General features: G+C 38.4%; 1 protein-coding gene across 1 annotated transcript; it reads left to right on the top strand.

Moving 5' to 3' along the window:
- Positions 1-395: 395 nt before the first annotated feature.
- On the top strand, positions 396-7355 carry LOC148153056 (metabotropic glutamate receptor 1-like). The gene is made up of 2 exons (XM_088002267.1): positions 396-1372; positions 6545-7355. Exons 1-2 carry the CDS (start codon positions 396-398, stop codon positions 7353-7355), a joined length of 1788 nt encoding a protein of 595 aa, XP_087858393.1.
- Positions 7356-11158: the final 3803 nt, after the last annotated feature.

Below are 11158 nucleotides of genomic sequence, written 5' to 3'. Positions count from 1 at the left end.
AAAAGAAAAAAAGCATGTTCTCGCAGTGTTAAACAACATGGACTACTTTTAAATGTCAGATTTCTAATGATTTGACATGTTAGGCGTCAGATCAAAAGTGGGCTTCACAGTGAAGTCATTTTAATGCTATTAGCAGAAGCACATAATTTATGGAGTGTTAAGCCAGGGAAGTCGAGGGATGTCAGTTTTTTTTTCCTCCTCCAAATTAAGCTCTTCAATATTCCTCCGCATGCTAGATGACAAGCATGCAACTAGTGCAGTTAAAACGCACATATTCCTGTCTTGCAAAGCCAAGTCGATGCCAGAGCACTATACCATTCCTGGACAAGACATTTGTCCAGGAACATGTGAGAATCTTTGCAGTGGCTGAAAAGAAACATGTCTTTCTACAATACATGCATGCTAATAACTCTTTGTACCTTAAATGTCTTTCAGGCTGCCAGCCCCTGCCTCTGAAGTATCTTGACTGGGCCGATGTGGAATCCATCGTCGCAGTTGTTTTCTCCTGCGTTGGCATCCTGATCACCTCCTTTGTCACCTTCATATTCATCCAGTACCGCGACACGCCTGTGGTTAAATCCTCCAGCAGGGAACTCTGTTATATAATCTTGGCAGGCATATTCTTGGGCTACATCTGTCCGTTCACATTAATCGCTCGTCCCACCGTCGCCTCCTGCTACCTGCAGAGACTCTTGGTAGGCCTCTCTTCTGCCATGTGCTACTCTGCTCTGGTGACTAAAACAAACCGAATTGCTCGTATTCTGGCTGGCAGCAAGAAGAAGATCTGCACCAGGAAACCGCGCTTCATGAGTGCCTGGGCCCAGGTCATCATTGCCTTTATGCTCATCAGCGTGCAGCTAACTCTTGAGATAACGCTCATTATTCTGGAGCCTCCCGAGCCCATCAAATCGTACCCAAGCATACGTGAGGTCTACCTCATCTGCAACACCAGCAACGTAGGCATGGTGGCGCCGCTGGGCTACAACGGCCTGCTTATCATGAGCTGCACCTACTATGCCTTCAAGACGAGGAACGTCCCTGCCAATTTCAATGAGGCCAAATATATTGCCTTTACAATGTACACTACCTGCATCATCTGGCTTGCCTTCGTGCCAATCTATTTCGGCTCCAACTACAAGATCATAACCACGTCTTTCTCCGTCAGCCTGAGTGTAACGGTAGCGCTGGGGTGCATGTTCACGCCCAAGATGTACATTATCATCTCCAAACCAGAGAGAAACGTCCGAAGCGCCTTCACCACATCTGACGTGGTGCGAATGCACGTCGGCGACGGGAAGTCTGCGGCTCAGTGCGGGAGCAACAGCTTCCTTAACATGTTCCGTCGGAAGAAGGCGATTTCCGGAAATGCCAAGTGAGTCATCTTTTTTGATATTTGGGAAAATTGCATCATGTTCAGTAGCATGCATTCAAATTAGAAGATACTGGTGCCTTCCCCTTTGAACTTGTAAGTCAGAATTTGCTTTCATTTATCTGAGACTCCCAGGAAGGGATCGACTGTCCAAGACATTTTCAAGTCCCAGTTCTGACTTTAGAGGCAGAACTGAGGGAATTGCAGTATAATTCAACACCAAAATGAAATGAGAAAATTAGAAGTCTACCAACTATTTTTCCAAACGACATGGATTTGTCGTTCTTATAAAGTGCAGCCAAAGGGAAAAGTTTGCATGAACATCATGGACATAAATGTTATGAAACTACAAAACAGAAATACGTGCAGAGCTGTGTGCTTTTAAAAACATATTCTTTAGGCCCATCTGTAACAGAACTGCTCAGTGGCTGCTGTTTTATCAAGAACGCAACACTACGCTGGATGACTTCTCATGAAATTTGGCTTAGCATATTTTACATAAGCTACTTCAGGTAATGGCTTTGAGTTGAGTAGTCTTTTAGAAATTTCTCAAAGATAAATCTCTTAAAAGTAATAATCCTCTTTCTCAGATCTGCATTGAGCTCCATTTACTTTACCACTGCAGTGTTCATTGTTGGTTAATAACTTCTGTGAAACAAACTCTTATCTAATGAGTTGATTTACGGTCATTCAGTGGAAGTCAAAGAGACTTGGGAAGCTGACACATATGTTTGGAGTGGACAAATACAAATCTAAAAATCTACATTTTTAATTCATAAGATTAATCCTACTTTATATTTCCCAATGAATTAAAAACAAATCAAGCCATGACATCCATGTTCATGATGTATGTATGTAAGCTTGTACGTGGAATAGTTTGAGTTCTTTTTGTAGGTCCTGTTATTGTTTTTACTCCATGAACTTGTTCACATTTTTTCTTTTATGTTAGAACCACAAACTTCTATGTATTTTGGGAGAGATTTTATGTCACAGACCAACATGTAGTTGAATGAAACAGTGAAGTAGAAAGAAAAGGAAACATGGTTTTCCTGATCCTGATTCAGTCTAATTTACTCTGATACCCATAACAAAATCTAGGATGGCCATTTAGAACTCACCTAATTGGCAAATAAAGTCACAAACTACGGCACTCTGTGAAAACAACCAACTTGTGAAGGCCTCCAATGATCTTTTTAAAGTCCGATTTTCAATTCGGGCTTTTTTTTTTCTTTTTCTAAGGACGAATGAGAACAATCTTTCTTGGATAGGTGCAGCTATAACTGTAGTTAAACGTGGCTCTACAAACTATTGTCACAAGAGGTGGGTGTGGAGATGAATGCCACAACTGTTGGATCTTTTCATTTTCAAGAATTATGAAAACAATGAATCGTTTTCCTTAAACTCCAGAATTAAGCAGCGCTTTCTGTTGGTCTGTCCCATTAAAAATCCAATAAAATCCATTTAGGGTTGTGGCTGTAATGCAACAAATTGTGAAAAAGTTTAGGGTGTGTGAAATCATATCAATTTGACTTTTGGTACTCTAGTCTTAGTAATGTGAAACTGATTTTTTTATAAATATTTATAAATGATTTCATAAGACACATCCCCCTCCCCCTGAGTTCTAAAGTATTATTGATGAAATTAACTTCAATTTATTATACCACACACACACACACACACACACACACACACACACACACACACACACACACACACACACACACACACACACACACACACACACAAAATAGACTGGTTTTACAGATTTGAAGCGAACTGGCCTTTCTTCATGTAAGTGATTATTTGAGAACAGATGTTACACAGTCAGTCAGAATTGCATGTAACTTTTTTGAGCTCCACAGCAGTGACGCGTGGACAGGTGACTGAAGTAAGGAGTGGGGCAGAGAATGAGACGGATCCTAAAATGTTTAGGTGTTGTCTCTAAATCCTTGCTATGCATCCTACCTAACATTAACCTTTACTCATCTACACAAGCACTGTAGTCTCAAGGCTGGCAACTGCTGTGGCAAGGGGGCTTATTTGTCTTCTTTACTGGAGGGCTGCACTGTCAGTGGAGCTGTTTTCATTTTTGACATTCAACAAAGTGGCTGTTCAGAAACTGCAATATATTAAAAAAAAGCAATGTGTGCTATTCAAATTCTTAATTCCTTAAACCATTCCCAGTTTTCTTTGCACTTTGCTTTGAAAACACGAGGGTTTCAATTTGAACAAAACTCTTCCTTAGTGCCTAAAAAAGGATGGGGAACAATAAGATGACATGTCCCACCTAACACTTAGCCCTAACAGCTGTCACACCAATATTAAGGTGTGTTTTATTTGTCCTGTTGATGCAGGGAAGAGGGAAAGCTGTACAGCCATCAATCTCTTCAATTGGGATTTTTTTAGTGAACTTGCATTTCCGAGGTTAGTGCTTACCTTAGAGTCTGAGCAACCCCATCACTCTTCAATCAGAGTCAATGAAAATATTTGGTCAAATATTCCACTGCAAAATCTGACAGGAAACAAACGTGGCAGTTAATAATAAACAGACTTGGACTGTTTGAAGTGCAAGACTTCTTGCAAAGAATTGGGTAGTGATGTACTCAACATAGCGCATTAGAAATCGCAGTGCTTTAACATTTGTGACTTTTTCATTAGTGCATCTTGTAGCTCTTCAACAATTGCCCCGAACATGTTCTGTTTGTGGGTAATAGTGGTACTTTCCTCTCTCCTTTCATCACAAAACCTGAGTGGCATCCAACTAACGATTGCATGATTGTCCAAAACATTTTAGGTGGTGGTGTCAAAGGATGCACAGTTCAAGCTGGCAGATACAATCTTGAATTTAATCTTAGTTCACTGTTTCCTATCTGGTCATGCAACCAAAGATGAAATAAAAAAAACAAACATGAAGTCTAGATGTGAAGAATGGAAGTCCTGTCTGTAGTATACGTTTGTTGTTTCTGATGAGCTTTGTTTTTGAAAGGAGCATGAAAGAGCATGCGTTGTGGCATCAAGGGTTAGAATCTACGGTGTTCAGCTGCATTTGGCAAATCCACGGATGTTCTTGGAAGGAAATATTCATCATCTCGGTCAACTCAGTGGTCTGACAATTATGAGCCAAGTTACTAAGAAAGTAGGGTAAATCATTTTCAATTTTAGCTTCGAGCATCCGTCACGTCGAAGTGAGAGAATCTTCATCAGTGCAAACTCAGCAGAGGATTGTGTGAGATTGTTCTTATTGGGTCACTGCTGTAATATCTGAGTCACATTTCCTTCAGTTCTGTGGCAGTGGAGTGTGAAAGCTGTAGCAATTCATGCTGGAGAATTATTTTTATTTGCAAGATATAAATCATCCAAATGGTTACAGCAAGTCTTCTTGTGGCCTCTTTCTTATAAGTGCCACTGTTATATTAAGATCTTAAAGCTTAAAGTGAAACAAATCCAGAGGAAGACCCTAGTGGGGCCCTGCAGATGACGAAATATGCACTGGCTTTGTGATAAAGCCCACTGCAGAGCTGGAGCTTTAAATTAATTCCTAAATGTCTCATAAAGCAGCATCTGTTAACGTTCTTATTACTTTAGGTACGTTAATGAGTTCACCTTTCCCTCTACATGCTGCAGGCTTCCAGTGTCAGAGGAAGCAGCTGCACCACTAAGCCATGACCATGCTTCATGGTGTTCTTTTCAGACTTCATTCTTTCTTCTTCAGAGACACCGGCCCTAGGTCCGCTTTTGGTTCATCTCTAATTCAGACAGAATATTTGCGTAGTTGTGAGCACAGACTTTTCTCGAATTTTTTGTTTAGTAATTTGTTTAGCAACTTGTAGTTTGGAGCCTCTCAGCGTTTAGTGGAAACTGAAACCTCAATTACTGCCACCACCTAGTCTTGCTGTTAGTCTTGTGCAGTCAATTGAGGGTTTCTCACCAGCTGCCTGCTTATAGGTCTGGTAGATAATCATTATTGGCTTCATCTTTCTGCCAGATCCAGGTGGCGTAGCCACCACTACTTTAATTTTAAACTTGTGAAACATGAGTCCTTTGGAAGGTTTAGGAGTTTTACTTTCTTATTAGACCTCTTTCCTCGTTTGTGCAAGCTATGATCTCTTCTCAGATTTTTTTTCTTTAAAGATTCTCCAGACTTATCCTCATCTCTGACATCCCATAAAACATCATTGAATATAAGAGACGAAGACCTTGATCGGTTGCATCAGATTTTCTAAAGTTTGCTCTGATGAAGAAGTATATTTGGGTGGTTGAATAATTTCATCCAAAAAAATTGCCTTTTATGTTGAATGATTCATAGGCCACATATAAATATTTTCAGAAACAAGAAAATTGTTCTCCTAAAAATGGTAGTCCAAAGTCCAAAGAAAAACTTTTTCAGACCTTTAGAAATTTGGACAAAATCTTGTTTACGACCACCTTGGCTACTTGGAAGCAAGATAGAGATTTGAAGACTTAAGATTCTTGAACAGCAAATTTTTAAGTGACTAGGATATTCTGCATTCTTTTTTTTTTAAAATGTTGCATTCAGCTACAAAGCAGTTTGCCACTGACGCATCACTCCCTCAATTATCTGGTCGCTTCGGTGTTTTTGACACTGCAGCCTTCCAACGAGGAGACCTGCCGCCCTGCTGCTTTTGGTTTATCCTGAATTAACCTCACATTTAACTTTTCGCAGCATGTACACCCTCCCTGACCACCCCTCAAACTAATCACATTAGAGCCAGTCCAAGCTCATTCTGAGCTAAGCTGTATGTCTTTATCAGGCCAGTTCAGGGACAAAAAAATAAAATAAAAAAACTGTGCAAATGCATGCATCCTGTTTTATTAAAGCCAAAAAAAAAAGAAAAAAAGAAGGAATCGAGAAATGAGTTGGATGGCTCCTAATTCTTTAAATGAGGATCATAATGCTGTCTGCAGTGCATTATGAATCACTGTTTGTTGAGCCACTACGTGTAATGCTCCTAGCGGCTCACCAGTTAGCTCTCACAGCAAAGCTGTTAATGTCTAGTTATGTGGTTAAAAGTATTTTGACATGCTCCAGAAATGTTAAAATGCTATCACCCTGTTGTGGTATGTTGCTGCTGTTGTGTTTTGCTGTTTGTTTTTTTGCTGCCTCCACCTCCTGGTTTCCTTTGATAGTAACTTGGGTCTTTATCTCATTCATAGTTCTAATGGCAAGTCTGTGTCATGGTCTGAATCAGGTCCCAGACACCCTCCGAGGGGGGGGAATGTGTGGCACAGACTGTCTGTGCATGTGAGGAAACAGGAAGCCGGCTCGAATCAGACAGCGGTCATCAGGCCCCTAACTAACACCCCCGACCCCCACAGTTGTGAGCCCTCCACCGGCAACCATGGCACAGACCCCCAACCTCCACAGGACACGCCTGGCACCAAGCCTCCATGCAATAAGGCGGAAGACGACGACCAGGGGGACGCACAGCGCCCCCTCTGGACTCCGACTTGCTCGGAACAGACGCAACAAGGACTGGAATTTGATTTAGATGAGCCGGCTTCTAATTTGCCCTCCGACTTGACACGCCCCACCCGCGAGTGCTTGCAGGGGGAGTTGTTGAACACGCACAGCTCTCACGTCCCTGCACTAAAAAGCCGCACTTCCTTTGAGCAAATTCCTGCCAATGAGCCTTTGAGCCTGACACCCTCTCAGTTTCCTTCAGACCCAAGACTGGGGGAATTTGAGGACGAAGGGTCTGAGGATGAGGAGCTGGACCTCTTGCACAGCTACATTTACGACGCCAAGGAGGGGGGGGAGGGGGATGAAGGAGAAGGTGAGGATTTAACTCCAAATAAGACCATTCTGGAAGATTCTCTGGCTCTGTCACCCCCCTCCCCCTTCAGAGACTCGCTGTGTTCAGGGGATTCGGCGAACGGCTCCCCCATCATCGATTCCATGCTCGGTAGCTCGGTCTACACCTCAAATATCCTCCAAAACTTTGCACACAGCTCCTCAACACTGTGAGAGCAGAGCCGGTGAAGTCAATAGACATTTCTTTAGAAACATCCAGATACAAAACAACTTTTCAAATTTTTCATTAAGTGATTTGCTAGCTTGAGTTTATTTCTTTTATTCGTAGGTGAGTTAAAAAAAAAAAGAGAAGCTTAAGGATAAATATATGAGGAATTATTTACTGTAAAAGCGCTTTTGGGAAAGGCTGTTATTGCACGTGTTTTTTTTGGGATTTTTTTATTTTACAAGAAGGAAGAGTGCCAAAACCAATCAGAGGCTTGTGCTACGAAGCAGGTTTATTGAAGCAGCTTAGGCTTCCAGATAAAATTTCTAAAGATGTGTGAATAAATTAAAATGACAGAGGTGACTGAACAGCAAAGCAGTGTCTTCTGTCTCTCTAAATTTGTTTCAATGAGATAAAGTGCATCCCACCAGAATTGATATTTATCTATATGTATAACACAGACTGAATCATCCAGAGGTTTTGCTTAAATATTAAAGAATCTTTAATTACATAATGTGACGTTGTAGATCCTAAATGACTGAAAATGAACTTGGACATTTACAATACCCCATTACCTGGAGTGTATGATTTTTAACTTGAATAGTATTTAGGGTAAAGTGTGTGGAACAATCGTTTTCTTAATATTTCAACTTTGTCTCAGGTCTCGATAACAGGAAGCACCTTCCCTGCAAACACTGGATATCCAACTTTTAAACATATTAAGCGAGTATTAAACATTCTTTAACACACATATTTAATTTCTCACTTTTCAGCTACATGATCTTGCTTTTAAGATTAGTGGATCTCCTTTGGTCTGGCTTCAGGTACCACCAACAAACCTTAATCACAACACATGACCCAAATGATGTCAACTCCTCAACAATTTGGAATAGAAATATGCAATTTGGACCTTACATGGTAGAATGGGTTGATACAGTATCCCACAGTATACACACACACACAACAGGGCAAACATTTTCCCTTTAACACTAAATTACTTGCATTTTATTTAAAACCAACTTACGTGTTTGCCTTTCTGAAGCAAATTCAGCAGTGCTTTCATGCTCAAACATGAATTTAAATTCCAACTATTCCAACTACTGAGAATGAATTTAAAAACAACTAAATGTTCAGTCCTCATCCACCATGCAAAAACTAAATGGTTTTAGACAGAGGACAAGACAGATGTACTTATACTGTAACATCCATACACATGACAATTTGAACGATTTAGAGGAAAATGAAATAGTTGAGGCAAAGAAAATTACAATAAAGTCTTAGGCTACATGTGAAGATTAAGTGCTATGAGGATCACATAAAGTGCAAATGGAAAATGGGTAAATACCCAAGACTTGCTAAAAAATGAATTGATAAACGACAAGGTCATCTATTTTCTTCTGGTTTTCAGTTTTGCATGTGGGGCATATTAAGATAATGCAATATGCAATGATAAATTTGTACTTTAGTGATGTGGCATTGATATTGATACGTTTATAAATCTTTGTGTTGAACATACTGAGCATTATTTTCTGCTTCTTCATTGTCGTTGATTCTCTGACACCAAATCTGTCAATCTTATAGGAAGGGCAGACTGACCAAGGGTTAGTTGATTTAGTTGAGCTAAAACAAAGAAACAAAAAAAAAACCCTGCTTTGTAGTACCGGCCTCTTCTTTCAAGCCAAACGAAAACTGGAAATTGTGATAGAAGACGTAACTGGTTTTGATGGTGCAAACAAAAGGTCTGTAAGAAAAACAATTTTATTGAGAACATAGAGATGTAAGGGTACATACAAATCACAGTTTGGTTTGTACCTCACCTTTAACACCAGATGGGAGAACATTTTCATTATGGTGACATTGAAGGCAACAAAAGTTGATTTTATTATTTTTTTATATATATATATACAGTATACCTGAATACAAGCTTCTTGCAAATTTTCCATTTCCTATTTTTTATTTTAGTTTTCTAGGTTTTACTTTTTAGGGTTTGACTTGATTGACATTTGAGCTCAAAACTTTTTTTTTTTTTTTTAGCAAATCTTAAAATAATACTGAAATAATAATAATACTTCCATTTGGTAGCTTGATAATGCATATTTAACAGTTCCTTTGAGAGTTTAACAAATATAAATCAGTTGAAACTTATTTTATTTTTAAAATATACTGGGTTATTCAAGGTTTTTTTATTATTCTTTATACATTTGAATGAAACAAACAAACTGGACACATTGGAGTTTTAACTTCTCCATATTTCTCCAAAGTTGGAAGAAAAAGCAATTTAATAACTTCTGAACTTTAAGATTACTTGGGAACCATGAACCTAATATTGTTCTTGCATTAAAATTAGAGGGAGGATCAGCACAACTTTTGGATAACCTTAGTTTCTACTATCTTATATATGCTGATGTGCTCGATGAAATGCTGATGAGGGAAACTGTAATGTGGCTTTATTATCTTACAAATCAATTAAAAAAGGAATATGGTTGGAGACACATACCAAAAATGATAAATATGAATGAATGTGTTGCTATTCTTACAAAAAGACAAGTTTCATGTCTTTGTTAGAATAAATGCATCTCATTCTTGTCTGGATCAGATGAGTAAAGAAATCTCAGCTGTGTTAAAGATATTCCTTTGTTAGTTCATGTAACCTCCAATTGTTTTGTCTTGAGACCTAAGCGAGACTTTGATATAACAAAATATTAAGAAATGTGCCAAACATTGGTTACATACTAACTATTAAAAGGTCTCAAACACCAAAAATAAATAAATAAATAAAAACTGCCATTCAGTTGAAGGCTTGAGCTGTATGATATACATATCATGTGCCAATCCCTGGTTTTAAATCTTTTATATAAATTATCCAATGAAAGTGAAAGTGTGATTGTAGATCATGGCATTGCTATTAATACAGTTTACACTAAATTATAGCCCTGGAAATGAGTTTAACTGGCTAGAAAGGTGATAAAAAAAATAAATAAATGTTTTTTCCTTTTTATGCTGCGCTGGTATTTTTCCATGTTTTTCAAAGTTTTACTGTGTCATTGTATTTGAAACACAGTACAAGTTGTACAAGCTCTCCAAGTTTGTAATACTGTTAAAGCCATCAATTGCTTTTTTTCACACAGGTGGTATGTTTGTAATATGAATAAATGTTTATATATTTAGAATGTGAACAGAAAAAAAAAAAAAAGTTTATACATTTTGAAACTGTCCGCAGACGCTGTGTGTTTGAATTTTTGGTAACTTTTAAGCTAACTTGAGTTAACTGTATCCTCTTGCTTTCTGTAATGGGATTATACATGTTTCAGTTTCGCTTAAATCTTGCTATAAACTTAAGTAGTTTAATTAAGACTAGATTTCTTACCCTTACTTTTTTAAATCTTTAAGATGGAAAATAATTTCAAAGTTAAAGGACTACATGGTTCATGCTGTAGTGCAACTGTATTGTATTTCCAAATGTTTTTAGTCAAAAATAGTGTAAGTTGTTTAATGAATTAAGCTGATGTAAAATATACAAGGTGCCACCTGTTTTAACACTGTTGAATCTAGAGTGAAATAGGCCTTCATGTTTTGAGTAAACTGGACATGAACAATGCTGTAAAAATAAAAATTATTTATATCTAGAAGTCTGGTCACTGCCCACAATTGCTTTCCAAATTGCTGCAATTTACATATTTTAAACTGCTTATGCATATTCTATTTGAGCCATGTTTCCAACATTATGGTGTTAAATGTAACTCACGAGGTTAGTACAGTAGTCTATTTATTATTACATGGATATCTGCATTTATTCTTAATTATGGCAGGA

Source organism: Poecilia mexicana, unplaced genomic scaffold (genome assembly GCF_051168715.1).
Source record: "Poecilia mexicana isolate PSO_F unplaced genomic scaffold, ASM5116871v1 scaffold_21, whole genome shotgun sequence".
Classification (NCBI taxonomy): Eukaryota; Metazoa; Chordata; class Actinopteri; order Cyprinodontiformes; family Poeciliidae; genus Poecilia; species Poecilia mexicana.
Note: the sequence above shows the minus strand (reverse complement) of the source record. Positions and strands in the feature narration are given on the sequence as shown.